The sequence below is a fragment of the Furipterus horrens genome, unplaced genomic scaffold (assembly GCF_987537825.1).
Source record: "Furipterus horrens unplaced genomic scaffold, mFurHor1.1.pri manual_scaffold_4, whole genome shotgun sequence".
NCBI classification, from domain to species: domain Eukaryota; kingdom Metazoa; phylum Chordata; class Mammalia; order Chiroptera; family Furipteridae; genus Furipterus; species Furipterus horrens.
The window spans coordinates 66,139,772-66,155,391 of record NW_028327174.1 but is presented as its reverse complement, the minus strand read 5'-3'; the positions used below and the strand labels follow the sequence as shown (position 1 = coordinate 66,155,391).

The 15,620-nt window shown below is 34.1% G+C and overlaps 1 protein-coding gene across 2 annotated transcripts in view; it reads right to left on the bottom strand.

The window, feature by feature from the left end:
* Window positions 1–1,447: 1,447 nt before the first annotated feature.
* Window positions 1,448–15,620, bottom strand: part of NUP107 (nucleoporin 107) — a 39,697-nt gene continuing 25,524 nt past the window's right edge. For both annotated transcript variants that reach the window (XM_090275645.1, XM_090275644.1), the window contains exons 15-28: window positions 14,903–14,962; window positions 14,130–14,275; window positions 13,285–13,333; window positions 8,188–8,257; window positions 7,761–7,879; window positions 7,010–7,048; window positions 6,577–6,727; window positions 6,175–6,287; window positions 5,609–5,711; window positions 4,981–5,141; window positions 4,071–4,196; window positions 2,930–3,043; window positions 2,101–2,268; window positions 1,448–1,775 (exon numbers count right to left, since the gene is read on the bottom strand). In XM_090275645.1, coding sequence (XP_090131771.1) covers window positions 1,668–1,775; window positions 2,101–2,268; window positions 2,930–3,043; window positions 4,071–4,196; window positions 4,981–5,141; window positions 5,609–5,711; window positions 6,175–6,287; window positions 6,577–6,727; window positions 7,010–7,048; window positions 7,761–7,879; window positions 8,188–8,257; window positions 13,285–13,333; window positions 14,130–14,275; window positions 14,903–14,962 — 1,527 coding nt within the window. In that variant the 3' untranslated portion in view covers window positions 1,448–1,667. The remainder of the gene's footprint in view (window positions 1,776–2,100; window positions 2,269–2,929; window positions 3,044–4,070; window positions 4,197–4,980; window positions 5,142–5,608; window positions 5,712–6,174; window positions 6,288–6,576; window positions 6,728–7,009; window positions 7,049–7,760; window positions 7,880–8,187; window positions 8,258–13,284; window positions 13,334–14,129; window positions 14,276–14,902; window positions 14,963–15,620) is intronic.

The window sequence follows — 15,620 nt, the reverse complement described above, 5'->3', positions numbered from 1 at the left end:
TACTCTTCTTTGGTTTCTTTCATCAGTATTTTGTAGTTTTCAACATACAAATCCTGTACATGTTTTGTTAGATATACTTTTATCTGTTCATATGGCTCTACCTCATTTTAAAATGGATACATAGAAAGAGATAAAAATTAAAAGATTTTTTTTTTTTTAAGATTGTATTTATTTGTTTTTAGAGAGAGGGGACGGGAGAAAGAGAGGGACAGAAACATCAATGTGTGGTTGCCTCTTATGGGCCCCCAGGTGGGGACCTAGCCCGCAACCCAGGAATGTGCCCTGACTAGGAAAAGAACCAGTAACCCTTTGGTTCACAGGCCGGCACTCAATCAACTGAGCCACATCACCCAGGGCTAAAAATGTTTTCATAAGTAAATATTTCACCTTTGTATTACTTTAGCTAGAATAAAAACAGGGCAGAGTCCACTGTCTCTACTCCTCTTCCTAGATGATGCCAAGAAGACCGCATTATGATCAACTACTGCTGTCTGCCTCAGGTACAGGAGGAGTACTAATACCCATTTCTGATTTAAGCCAGAATGGCTCAAACTTAGCTATTTAGATATCATTCATAGCTTATTTTATTTAAAAATACAAATTCTATGACCCCATTCCAGGCCTTCTGAGTATAACATCTCTAGAGATGGCATCTATAAATATAATATATATTTAACAAACTCCTCAGGAGATTCAGATGATTAGCTAGTTTGGGTCGCTACTAACCTAGACCACGTTTCCTATTAGATTCACGTTCTCTCTTCGTTTTTTCCCATTTATAAATCCTGCACTCTAGTTAATGTGGTATATTTGTTGATTCATAAACATGCAGTACTCTTTCTTGGCCTTGCTCATACTGATTCCTAATCTGTAGTGCCTCACCCTTCTTGTGCTTCATCTTCGCCTTTGCAAATTTAGTGCATTATTCAAACTGCAGCCCAAATGCCACTTCCTCAGAGACCTTTTAGCTGTAAGTAGTTTCTTCCTTCCCAGATTGCTTGTATTTTCTAATGGCATTTACAATACATAGTCCTTCTAGTATTTCCCCTACTAGAAGGGTTGCGTTAGATTTTACTCATTTTGTCTTCAGAGTTTACTGTGTTCCAGACACTACACTATGTCTTTACGTGCTCCATTTTAATAGCAGGTATGCTGAATGAGAGTTAAACTAGAAATGTCTTCAAAATAAAGAAAATAATAGCTTAATATTATTTTAGAAAACATTCTGCTTATATTCATCTTCTTAGCTCTAATATTTAAAAATACTAAATTTTATGATGAGAAATTACATACTTGGCTTAAATCTACTTTCCATTGTCTTCATAATTTTAAGATACAGAGTACTTATGATCACAGGAAAAAAGTAGGATAATAAGAATTTTAATTTCTTAGAACACAACAGAGAAACAAGCCTGGAATTTGTAGGAAAAGAAAATTTTAATATTTATATAATTTTATTAATAAACACAGGGAAATACTGATATAATACACTGAAATTTCAGTATCAGCAATAATATTCTGAAAAGTACAAAATCCAAATGTCTAAAATTTAAAAACATTTTCCCCCATGATGATTCAAAAGAAAAACCCAGTAATTACAAATATGTATATTTTACAAAGAACTCCATTTACCATGGAAATTAGTGAGTTTACAAAGAGTAGATAATTTATGACTGAATTTCATACCCTAACGGATCAAGTCCCTGGTCTAGGAGCATCAGAGAAGATTCTCTTAACTTCTGTAGCAATTTCCTTAGTTCTTCCTTAGAAAATACCTGATTTTTAAAAAGAGAAAAAAGTTAAGAAAGAGAACAAAGAAGAATAAGAACTGATAATCACTTAATCAACCTGATTAGCTTAATACAAGAAAAAATTCCTTTTTAATATTTATGTAGCCAGAGGCCAGTATGTTAGCATGGTTACGAGTTTCAAAGCTATTTCTCTGAGCCAGTCTATATACTTCTAACTGCTTAGGAAGTATATATGTATTTTCTAGAAAAACAAAAGCACAATCATTAAAATGGTCCTATTACTTTGAGAAATCTAAACAGGGCTTATTAAATCACTAAAATTTAAAAGTGTAAATGCTCTAGAACTTACCAGATACAGTTTGTGACGCTCAGAGGATACCATGTCTGCTAACTGCAGGCATTCCTGATACTGACTAGTACTATGCAATATGGTGTGAAGCAGAAAACACAACATTGGCAGACAAAGCTTTCTCAGTAAATCCATTTGATGTATTCTTTCAGGGTCTTCTTCAGCATCCTACAGAGAGACATCAAGTGATTATCAAATTGTTAAAATGACTACCATTCAAGCATCCTGACCACATCTCTTCTAGGTACCTTTCTATTTCCTGAACTTGCAGAATACTTAATTTGTGTGTTTCTTATGGCATTTAGTACTTTTGTAACTGGTTCTCAAACCAGCCTACACAATGAAGCTTTCTGGGCAATTAAAAAAAAAAAAAGCCCAGCCCTATCTTAGACTAATTAAAACTATACACTCTGGGGATAGAACCCAGTGTTTTTTAAAAGCTTCCCAGGTAATTTAAATGGAGTGTTCAGAGGTGAGAGCCACTGCTTTACATATGTCTTATTCATACTAAGACTTATTTTTGTATCTTTTAAACTGAGTTGAATACATTTATAATTTTTTAAAAATTCAGGTCCATAATTTAAAAAAAAATTAATTTTAGTATTCTGAGTGAACATAGTAAATCTGAAGAAATAGTTTACTCAAGTAGAATATTCCCATTCCTGGTTAGTATTTCCACTTTATGCTTAAACTATGGAATGTTCAATTGTAAGTACAAAAGTTATATAAGAACTATAGACGCTCATATTCAGAGTTAAAACAAAACCAAAGGATGGATTTTTCTTATTTTTTTCTTTTCTTTTAGGTATACACAACACATACAGCTTACCTCTCTAACATCTACCATCCAGCCTCCATCAACAAACAATAAGACATTATACATTTTCTCCTTCACATCAGCAGTTAGGGCATCCAAATGCCCTTTCCAAATACCATAATCCATCTGCAAAACAAACATAAGGTAGATATATCATGGACAAAAACCACTAAATAATGTATTTGTACAGTCAGAAAGGTTGAAGTTTCAGTTCCTGGTCGGGGCACATATCTAGGTTGTGGGTTTGGTGGGGATGCGTATGAGAAGCAACTGATACATGTTTCTCCCTTAAATCGATGTTTCTGTCTCTCCGTTCCTTTCCCTCTTTCTAAAAATCAATAAGCATGTCCTTTGGTGAGGAAAAACAAACAAAGCAAGCCAGCTTAAAAGAAAAAAAAGGCATCAATTTTTACCCTTTTTCGTCTCATGGCACACATAAACTAATTACTAAAATTCTGCAGCACACCAAAAAAAATATTTTCCACTGATCTGACACATAGGTATAATCTTGACTGTTCACACACACACACAAAAAGAAATTGCCTATCACTTTTGATCCAAAGTGACTTAAAAAAAAATCAGGTGGCTATACTTGTATATAAGGATTTCTGGTACCAAGAATTAACCAATCAAATGCAACCTTATTATGTGACATGACCAACAAGGTACAACACTACTATATGACCTATACATTTATGGTTCAAGACAAGGCAGTCACACTGATGGCTACTGTTATGTAGGCTGTTGTCATTGTTTTACTTGGCAACCTAAGGGAAAAGAGGTCAGCGCCCCTGACTAAATAGTCAGGTATTGCATGTTTAAAAACTCTTGGAGCACACCAGTTGAAAATTGCTGTTCTAAAGTGTTGACATTCAGTCAGCCAAAATAAATATAAACATCAACAGATTAAAGTTAAATAAAACATTAAAATAGTAACTTTGTAAATGAATACTACTATCATCTGAAGGTATGTTTCAGGTCTGATTAATTATCTATAGAAAAATAACTTAACAGAAATCTTTTTCTCCCAAAGTAGAACATTAACAGCAAGATCATCTGTTATAATAGGAAAAGAATTGCTGAAAAATGACCTCTTTATATATATGGCATGTATTAAGATGCAATAGACATGTTTCATCTATATTCAACTTACTTCATATTTCTTTTCTTTGTGTTCGTGAGCCACTTTCTCAGTAAACGTTGGTTGAGGTATCAAACTAGGTTTTTGTGGAGCTGAATTCATATGCTTAAACCACTCATTAAAGGTTTCATGGGCTTCCTAATATATAAAATAAATTAGAAAAATACAAAATAAATAAATAAAACTTTTCACATATGTTCAACGGTTTTTAAAATTTAGTTCTTAGAAATAATTTTGCAGCATCAAGAAATAACTTTAATATTTAGCTTTTATGCAAAAAAAGTCATTGTGAATAAATGTTTTGTCAAGGGACAAACACCAGCAAGGTTCATGCTATTGTGTTTCCTGGTACCTACTTCCCTGCAGATGTGTATCTTCACATTTATCACTCTGTCATGTTATCACTCTGTGTTGTACACATTTTTACTTGTCTTTTTTTTTTTTTTTTTTTTGACTGGTCTATTAGTTCCTAGAAGGCAAGGACAGAAAGCCATCTACAGATTTAGCCCTAGAATCTAGCCCACTGTAATCATTTCACTATTTGTTGAATGGATTTTGAATGAGTATGTTGTTATTTTAGTCACAGCAAATAGAGACTATACTGCTTTTCTCAGTTATTGCCAAAAGCAGAAGTATTAAAGTTGAGACAAGCATTCAAAGATAATCTTAAGAAAACATAAGATTCAGACATCACATACACTGTCAGCCATGTGAGATGCTCTTGGCTACCATTAATTAGAGGCTCAGCTAATGAAGACCAGGTCTGATTTCAGTGTCTGGAGTGGATAAGTCAGTAGCACAGTCACATGTGAGATAAGATAATGAGCCAATCACCACTTTTGGAAACAGTTCAGAGTCTGAGAGTGAATCAGAAAAGTCATCATGAAGTCAGAAACATTTGTTGTTTTCTTTACAAACTCACCAAATAAGCTCTAATGCACAAGTGTTCTCTGATAGCATTATCATCTTCAGGAGGAAGTGGACTTTCCATTCCTTGTTCTTCCCACTGATTATAGATTTCTGCTATAGAATCCTGAGGAATTTTCACAAATACTTCTTTTGCAGCTTCATGCTTTTTTGATGCTGTGAAAAAGATATAAAAATCTTCAATATATGTATATTTCTGTGTAATGGTTTCTAATGGAGTCTAATCACTGGTGTGCAACTTTTACAGTGAGCTGTAACCATTTCAGGTCCCACATATTTCTGTTAAAGGTCTGGGTGATCTTTCTATCTGATGGCTGGGCTTTTTCCTTATTTCAATAAAATAGTCACAAAAAGATTCACTAAATGCAGTTATTTTTACACACTTCTGTGGCTTAAAAAAAGGATTACATTTTTCAAAGCCTTGAAATTATATGCAAAATTAAGTAGGACACGAAAATTCACTGTAAATATATTGTATTTCATGTCACCAGGTTTGATATTGGAGTGGTTGTTTTGCACCTTCCCTTTTGGAAGGGTTAGAAAAACAAACAAAAAAAGACAAAGTTCAAGGATATATGAATTAGAACAAAAACTTTAAGAAAAAATATAAAAATACAGCATACCCAAGAATTTTCTCATTATCGCGTTGCCTTGCTTTAATGCTTCCGCCCTCTGTGCTGGGTCAAATACCAACCAGTCAATTACATCAATTTTTAAACGGTCCTCCTATTCATTTAATTGAAAATGAAAAAAAATTAATAGCTTTCTATTAAATTACAGAAAAACTTACTGGACTGTGAATCTAGAATTATATATTCTATGTCACGCCAATTTAATCATTGATTCCTTTAAATGCTACTGTAAAATTTTTTTCTTTCCTGGATAAAACTTTCATTCCTTTCTGAAAATAGGAATAAGTAAGCCACATAAGAGTTAGTCATTGACCAAGTATCTAGAATAATTTGATGAGTAAAAATACAATGCTCAGGTTTTATTCTATGAAAGAAGCTTCCTTTAACTTAATACTATTGTATTATATAAGACCCTTATATAAGACCCTAAGTTTGTTCCCAATTTTTATAATTTAAAAGGTTTGGCTAACAAAGGAAGATTCTTAAAAAAAAGAAGCCAGAGTATTTTAAGGTAGAAGTCACCAAAGCCCAACACTTCCCCTTCTCCGTCATATTACCTCAGTAGTGCCAGTATCTAGCGCTGGGGCCAGGTCATGATGACTGAATTCACCATCATCTCTCTTTCGAATATTCTCAACTACAGTTTTTGTTATAGTAGCAATATCCAAATCTAAAAAATTTTTTGAAGAGACAAAAGCAAGAATTAATCGTTCACACTAACATTCTCTAAAAAGTCACAATAGTTTGGTATATTAGGAATAATAATTTTTAAAAAGTATAAAATATGAAAGACATTGTTTTAAAAATGTCTAAATTAAAAGATATTTTATATATGAGTGACAGTATATTTTATTCCTAAAACAGAATTTCACTAAAATTCTCTCAAGAGAAACAAGATTTAAAACTAGAAGGATAAATTTTACTAAAGCCCGAAAGATTAAGTTCTCAATCATTTTCACCTGCTTCTTTAGCCAGCTCTAGGCAATGATGACGCTGTTCAAATTCTGTAACACCTTCCAAAAATAATGCATATTGGGCAACCGCTAGTTCTTGAGGTAAATGACAGGTATAAAATGCTACAAGATTTGTATGTTTCTCATTTACTAAAAGCTAAAAAACAGAAAAAGATCAAAGTATGTCAATAATAAAGCAAGTTCTAGGATCAGTGGTACTTTTTAAACAGTTCATATCAAAATTTCAAACATATTTAGGAGAAATTCATACAAATTTGTGCTGCTAGACAGAATAATTTTAAAGTCTAAAAAAATAAATTTATGATAATTAAAAGATCTCTGATGAATTTTCTGTAATTGGGTATTAAAATATTATGATTCTTTTTCATTTAAATAGTAAAAAAAAACAAGAATCAAACTGTGAACACTTAAACTTTACCTGTATGTATGTCTTTAAAATCTCAATGGAAACTTCTTCCTTCATAGAAAAAAAAAGATATAATTCAATTATAAACACAACTGATTGTATGTACCAGCACTGTATCTAATAAAAATTCTGCTCTTAAATTATTTAATGACACTGAGCAATAACTATATGATAGGCTAAGTACACAGCAAAATTCATGTATTACCTGATTTAATGGTACCATATTCTTTGTGGGTAGTTACTATTATTGTTCACATTTTACAGAGGAAGAAACTAAGACCTATGGAGGTTTTATTTACCCAGAATTACAAAACTAGAAGTTGTTGGGTAAGGCTGTGAACCTAGACTCTTACTCTAAAAACTAAGCTTTTAACTACTGTATCATTCTGCCTTCTTTATATGTACTCTAACCAAACTGTTATTAATCACTTAGGGAAAAAAGAAAAAGAAAACAAATGTCTAAAATCTCACACTGTACTTAGTCTGGTTAACTTAGCTGGTTGATTCAGAGTTGGGTACTAATAAGGATTAAAGTTACGAATTTACCAGAAGCCAGATGAACATGAGCACTCTGCAGCCACAGATTAGAACCCTAACAGGTCACTCACAGTGAGTTATCACTGAGTGACTACATGAGACTGTATAAAAGACTTCTATATCCTATCATGACTTCTAGAAATCAACAAAAAAAGCAGTGTTTTCCTGATGATAAGTATAAAGCATCAGCCTTGCAGAGAATAGTAATTGGTTCATTGTTATTTACTTTGGTCTGTAGTCCCAGTGTGCGAAAGAACAAAATGAGATGAGTCATGAAGCGGAGGAGGTGTCCAGGTAGATTATGTCTGCTTTTGGAAAGCCATTTGCTAAACTCATCCATCAAACCTACAAGCCATCAAAGCAAAGATTTAATAACAAGAATAAAAATCAAAAGGAGATAAATAAACATTACCAAGAACGTTTACCACATCCCTGAAATGTTATGTCACTATCTCATTGTTAATAACCATCACATAAAAGCTAAATGAAATTCAAACTTTATCATACAACAATTAAGTAAACAGTTGTGTTCAAATAGGTTAATATTTATAAAGATGAAAAGATGTGATGGTGCATTGCACTGACAACTTTTTACAAAATTACTTTAAGAAAACAAGGAACTCATACAAAGTAAAATAAAATTATAATCTTACCATCAATGTCTCCCAGGATAAGGAATTTTTGAACTATATGATAATGTTCTTGATTCTCTTCCAGAACTCTCTGAAAAAATTTTACATTTCCCATAAAACTTCTAGTGGCCATTGTAGAGTATGTACTCATTGTTAAACTAAAAATATCAAACTTTTGAGGAAGCACAAATAAAGAAAAATTTGAAAATAAAAGATCTTAGGAAATCAAAACAGAATAAAATATGGGAAGGATACTGCCTTTGGAATATACGTAAGACTTACAAATCCAGGACCGAATAGTATCTTTGAAAGCAGAGAACTGGGATAAAACAATTCAATCTCTGTGAATGTTATTAAACTTTAAAAATTTTAGAAAATTTTATTTATTTTTAGAGAGAGGTGAAAGGAGGGAGAAAAACATCGATGTGTGGTTGCCTCTCGCACACCCCTAACTGGGGACCTGGCCCACACCCCAGGCATGTGCCCTGACTGGGAATCAAACCGGCCCTCCTTTGGTTCGCAGGCTGGTGCACAATCCACTGAGCCACACCAACCAGGTCTAAACTTTAATTATTTATATTTTACTACTGTTTTCCTAGTCACTCTACAGTGGACCAGAAACCCAGAAAGGAAGGGCACTTGTGACCTAAGCAAAATAAATTATAAAGATTTCTATCAACATAAACAGCAGTTCTCAAAAGCATCCTTTTAGTATTCTTTTCTGCACATGGCACCAAGAGTAATAAAAAGCCATCAAAACAGTGATTAGGCACAAAGTAGAAAAAAACATAAGTAACCGGCACCTGGATTTCTTGCAGCAAATAGTTTATTTTTTTGTCTATGAATATTTAAAATTTCTATTTGGTTTTCTAAATATTCCTTCAGCATTTATTCTTTTTAAATTTGAACCTTTCCTTCATCTGAATTTATCTTAATACATGGCACGAGATAGGGATCTAGCTTTGCTTTTGTTCTGGATGGAAAGTCAGTTATGCTTACACCATGGTTCTAAATAAACACCCCTTCCCCTCTAACATGAAAGGTCACCTCTGTCATCTGTTAAGTTCTCATCTATACTTGGATCTCACATGAACTTTAGAACTTCACTGATTATTTATTCCTGTGCCAATTCCATACTGTTTTACTGTGTCTCCATATTAAGTTTTATTGTGAAGACAACAATCCCATAACTATTGTTCTTTTCCAAATTTTCTTGCCATTTTTACTTATTCATCTATTGGGAAATTTTCTGTCTAGAAATAATCCCTTGAAGCACTAGATTTCTCTGTTAATTTTGGAATGAACAACATTTACATTGAGTCTTCCCATCTAAGAATGTGGTATATCTATTTATTCATGTTTTCTTTATGAAAGCTCTCAAACGTTTGGTTAATTTTTATTCCTATGTTTCTTAGTCAATAATTTAAATGGGACTTTTGGGTAGGGCTATAACTTTTTCTAACTAGTCATAACAAGTACAGAAAGGCTATGATTTTCTGTATTTTTTTCTTGAATTCAGGTTAAAAAATTCTTATCCAATTAATTCTAGCAACTTACTGAGTTTGAGGCTCTAGATTACACTTTTATCATATGAAAATGTTCCCTCCTTTCTAATTACCTATTCCTTGACTTTGTTGTTTTATTTTCATTAACTGGAACTCCAAAATAATAAACTGGCAATAAACCCTTGACAGAAAAAGCATTAATTTCCTTATTATACAAAGAGCTCATTAAACAATAAGGAAAAGATGAAACTCAACAGAAAAATGGGTAAAAGATCTGAACAGGAAATTCCTATGTGAATAAATATAGGAAAACTTGCTCAGCCTTATGAATACATAGACAAATGTGACTAGAACAATGCGCTCCTATTTTCCATTTACTCTGATGGATGGCAAAAATCAGAAAGAGTGATATTCAGGATCAGTGAGAATGCAAAGAAATGACCACATTAATAAATTACTTGTGGGGACTTCTGGTAAAATGGTGGCATAGGCAAATACAGCTCACCTCCTTGCACAACCACAGCAAAAAGCAAAAATTACTACAAAAATAACTATCACCCAGAATCATCAGAAAATCAAGTTGTATGGAAGTCCAACAACCAAAGAATTATAGAAGTCACATTCATCCAGGCTGGTAGGAGGGGTGGAGATGCAGTGACCTGTGAGGCACGGGAGGAGTGGTCCCACAGTGACAGGTGGCGGATAAAAATTGGGAGGGATACCTTGGGAGCATGGGATCCCAGCCCCACACCAGACCACCTAGCCAAGGGCTCCAGTGCCAGGAAGAAAAGTCCCCATACCTTCTGGCTGTAAAAACCAGTGGGCGATGGGGCTATGGAAGAAACTGTGAGATTCTCATGTGTCTCCTCTTAAAGGTCCTTGATGGACTTAGGACTTACACAGACTCACTCCCTCTGGGCTCCAGCACCAGGGCAGCTGCTGGAAGGCCACCAGTGGCATACGGGGAGAAGATGAAGTATCTGGCATCAGGGCAAGGGTACAGCTACCTCCCAGACAAAACTCCCGAGGCCAGGCAGAGGCATTGTCCCTTTTCTCAGCCCTCCCCAACACAGAGCCACAGAACGGCTACACCATATCGGAGACTCCATCAGCCTGGTTCACACAGGTCCCCCGCCCTGGTGATTACCTATGGCTCCACCCCATCCATCTTACTAGTACACTTTTCTACAATAGGCCATGCTATTAAGACACAGAGTCAAAGCAGCTCTACTTAATACGTAGAAACAAACACAGGGTGGCTGCCATATTGAGGAGAAAAAGAAACATGGCCCAGCCCTGGCTGCTGTGGCTCAGTGGATTGAGCGTCGCCCTGTGAGCCAAGTGTCGCTGGTTTGATTCCCAGTCAGGGCACATGACTAGGTTGCACGTCAGGTCCCCAGTTGGGGGCACGAGTGAGAGGCAACCACACAGTGATATTTCTCTCCCTCTCTTTCTCCTTTCCCCTCTCTCTAAAAATAAACAAACAAATAAATTTAAAAAAAAAAAAAAAAAGAAAAGAAACATGGCCCAAATAAAAGAACAGAACAAAACTCCAGGAAAAGGACTAAACAAAATGGATATAAGCAATCTATCAAATGCAGAGTTCCAAACACTGGTTATTAGAATGCTCAAGGAACTAATGGAGTACATCAATAGCATAAAAAAGACCCAGGCAGAAATGAAGGTTATACTTAGTGAAATAAAGGAAAATTTACTGGAAACCAACAGTGGAGTAGATGAAACTCAGAGTCAAATCAAAGATTTTGTTTGATTTTGAACATAAGGAAGAAAAAAACATTCCATCAGAACAGCAAGAAGAAAAGAGAATCCAAAAACACAAGGATAGGCTAGGGAGCCTTTAGGACAACTTCAAATGTATCAATAGTCGAATTATAGGAGTGTTGGAAAAAGAGAAAGAGCATAAATTGAAAACTTACTTGAAAAAAGAATGAAAGAAAACTTCCCTAATTTGGTAAAGGAAATAGACATACAAGTCCAGGAAACACAGCGAGTCCCAAACAAGATGGACACAAAGAGGACCACATTAAGACACATCATAATTAAAATGCCAAAGGTTCAAGATAAAGAGAGAATCTTAAAAGAAGAGAAAAGCAGATTTACCTACAAAGGGGTGCCTATAAGACTATCAGCTGATTTCTCAAAAGAAGCTTTGTAGGCAAGAAGGGACTGGCAAGAACTCAAAGTGCTAAAAAGCAAGGACTTAGAACCTAGATTACTCTATCCAGCAAAGCTATCATTTAGAATAGAAGGGCAGATAAAGTGCTCCCCAGAGGAAGTAATGCTAAAGGAGTTTATCATCACCAAGCCCTTATTATATGAAATGTTAGTGACATATTTAAGAAAAATAAAAACTATGAACATTAATATGGCAATAAATTTACAACTATCAACAATTGAATCTAAAAAACAAACTAAACAAACAAACAGAACAGAAACAGAATCATAGATATGAAGATATTTTGGAGGGTTGTTAGCTGTGGGGAAAGGAGGAAAATGGGGGAAAGGGTACAGGGATTAAGAAGTACAAATTGGAAGGTACAGAATAGACAGGGAGATGTTAAGAACAGTATAGGAAATAGAGTAGCCAAAAAGGTTATATGCATGACCCATGGACATGAAGTAAGGGGGGGATTACCAAATGGAATGGGGAGTACTGGATGGAGGGGGGCAAAGGGGGAAAATTGGGACAACTCTAATAGTATAATCAATAAAATATATTAAAATAAATACATCTCTTGTGGGAGTATAAATTAATTGCTATAAGCAGTTAATTAATTTAATATACATATACCCTTTTACCCAGCAACTTTCAGGAAGCCTATCCTAAAGGAAAAGGACTTGTAGATAAGACTATAAATATACATATGAATGAAAAATGTTCATTATAGCACTAGAAACAACCTAAATATCCCCAAGACTGAGATAATTTAAAAACTATACATCATTCTACAGAACATTATGTGCCTATTAAAAAGAATAACTTAGGTTGTTAACTCTATATCCACTAACTTGGAGTATCATTAAATTTAAAAAAATTAAAGTTGTAAAGTAATGTATATTAGTATGAGAATAACAACAAAACCCAAAATCCTACAATGGAATATCTACATTATTTCTACATATTTATGAGTATGGAGAAAGATATGGAAGGATAGTTTTCAATTTGCTTTACCATCTCAGGGGAATGAGAATAACCATAAGGTGTTGAGAGGAAATTATAAAGGTTTGATTATTGGATTACTGTGTTTCAGGGACATATGCTATTACTTTGGTCACTTGAAAAATTTTAAAGAATATTACTTTAAAAAATATTAGATTATTTGAAATATTTTTTAAAATCTCATTTTCCATTATGTGTTTTTATTTTTCAAAAGGAAAGGGATAACTTAGTTTACATGCATACCATATATTTAGGTGAGACCAATTGTAAACCAAAGAAACCGATGTCTCTCATTTGGATATAGGTGAAGAAAAGAAGGAAGAAGATAACAAGGTTTCACATATTTTTTTGCCTCCGAGCTCCAGAGCACAACAACATAATGTTTATTGTTTCCTATTTCAGTTATACTAAAATATTCATATTAATATTTACCTTTTTATCAGTAGCTTGAAGTTCTTCAAAAACTTTTTCCAAGGTCCAACTTCAAAAGAAAGAACAGGAAACGGATAAAATAATATTAATAACATGAACAAGGGATACAAAATAAAACTTTATAGAGTAAAAAGTCTGTCCAGAAGGTATTCAGCCATGTAATAAAAAAAAGAGAGACATTAATTCAAGAAGATACAAGAAATACTGTACAACAGGACAATGACGCCTCAGTCCCTTTCAAGGTAGGCATCTTGGGACCTCACACAGTTCTCCCAATCGCCATCAGCTGCCCTGTTGTGTTTTTTTGAATCTCACCGATGATCTGAAATTTCTTCCCCTTCAAAGGTGATTTTAGTTTTGGGAAAAGCCAGAAGTCACAGGGTGCCAAATCTGGGCTGAAGTGGGGCTGTGTCACCTGGGTGATTTTATATTTTGCCAAAAAACTGCATGAAATGTGATGCATGAGCGGGCGCATGGTAGTGATGAAGCTGCCAATCACCAGTTGCCCTTAGCTGTGGCCTTCTGAATCATCCCAACAGTTTCCATGGAGCAATGTTCAAGCTTAACGCAAAATTTTATGCAGATTCATTGCTCTACTTGCTCAGTCATTTTGAATGCCACAGCCACACAGTACACATGCTCACTCAACAGCATCTACCGCCCCCACTGACTAGTACAGTGAAGTTATCATTGTTTATACATGCGCATTCCAGTCCACTCTCCTTGGCTGCCAGGTTACATCAATGTCGTGAAAACTCTTTTCATTTATTAACAATGGCTGGACTTTTCCCAGCAGACCTTGTATACTAAAAATCACCATAACTAAAACAAACCAACAAACTCACTTTGCTTCCAAATATTCTCTAGGAAGTTCTTCAGTTTCATCTAGAGTTATTACTGATGTCCGGATCTCCTGTTCTACCAGACTGTCCACCATCACTCGAAAGTAGGCCCAGATTGTGTCTTCCCAGGTGTCACAGACAGGAAGAAGCTTTTCCCCCATTCCAAAACAGAAACATGTAAACATAGTCAACAAAAAAGAAAGTAAAAGCAGTTACATCCATTGATATGGACTATAAAGTCATAAGAATCACAAAATATTGTGGATGATAATGTAAAATATCATATCAAATAATTGACCCACTCCCTGCCAAGCCGCATCTTCTAAGTTTGGACTATTAAGATTTCTTTCCATACTGAGTTCATAGTAACATCAATTTTCCAGGCTGATCTATTATGGGGTTTTAACTAATTAATATAACAAACCTCAAAGTAGCTGTAAATAGCTGTTAAGACTATCTAAACAGTTACTGTGCCTCAGTGGTATACTTCTGCATAAAGCTATGCATACTAGTCATCAATAAATGTAGGTTGTAATTAAATTCACAATTCTTAGAAACTAAAGTCTGATTTCATGTATTAAAACATCATTTGGTATATGGGATACATCATATTAAGCAGCTCAAGTCACTACTCTATTTTATGATTATCTACCATTGCTATTCTTAAAAAGTAGCTTAAGTTTATAAAATGTATTATATACAATTATTAGAATATATGTTATGTATCTGATTTTGTTCAGGAGGGGAAAAATGAATAATTAAAATAGATCACATACCTGTTTGAGATTCCCACTTAAAGCAGCATAAATTGCTCTCTCATATCTATTAAAAAGCTCCTGAAATACAATAAATATATAAATAAATTTGGAAAATTATTTTTCTTACTACGTCAACATTTTTCCATAATCTGAAATTTTGTAATGTCTGCTAAACTAAACTTATTTATTTGATAGTTTCTAAATTTAGCGAAAGATCTAGTGGGGTAATAAGAAGAAAGGATCCCTTAATTTGATGATAATAGTCCATGCTGAAATCTTTAGGAAAAGTCAAATACCTGAATTTCAAATACAAGGTGAAAGCATATTGAAGTGTAATGGATCCTTTATTTATAAAAGTCAAATTTTATTCCAGATAGAATTTATACAAGTTTTTTCAGGTAGAAAGCTTCTTAATATTAACTAATACTGACCTAAAAATATCAAAACAAAGCACTTGGAACATGTCAAGCATCAGTTTGCATCAAATTCCTAAGTAGAATTAATTATATCCATTCAATGATTCCCTTTTACTTCAGAATCTATAAATGGCACTTTCAGTTTTCTTATCATCTACACAAGTAACTTCAGACACTCTCACTATCTGAGTCCTCCTCTGCCTTCTCTCTCTGATTACTTGTCCTGACTGCTCTTGCTCCCTTCCTTTCTACTCTCAATATTATTCTAGGACAGCTCCTTAATTACTTAGTGTCTAAATGATTCTGACAGGCTCCTAACT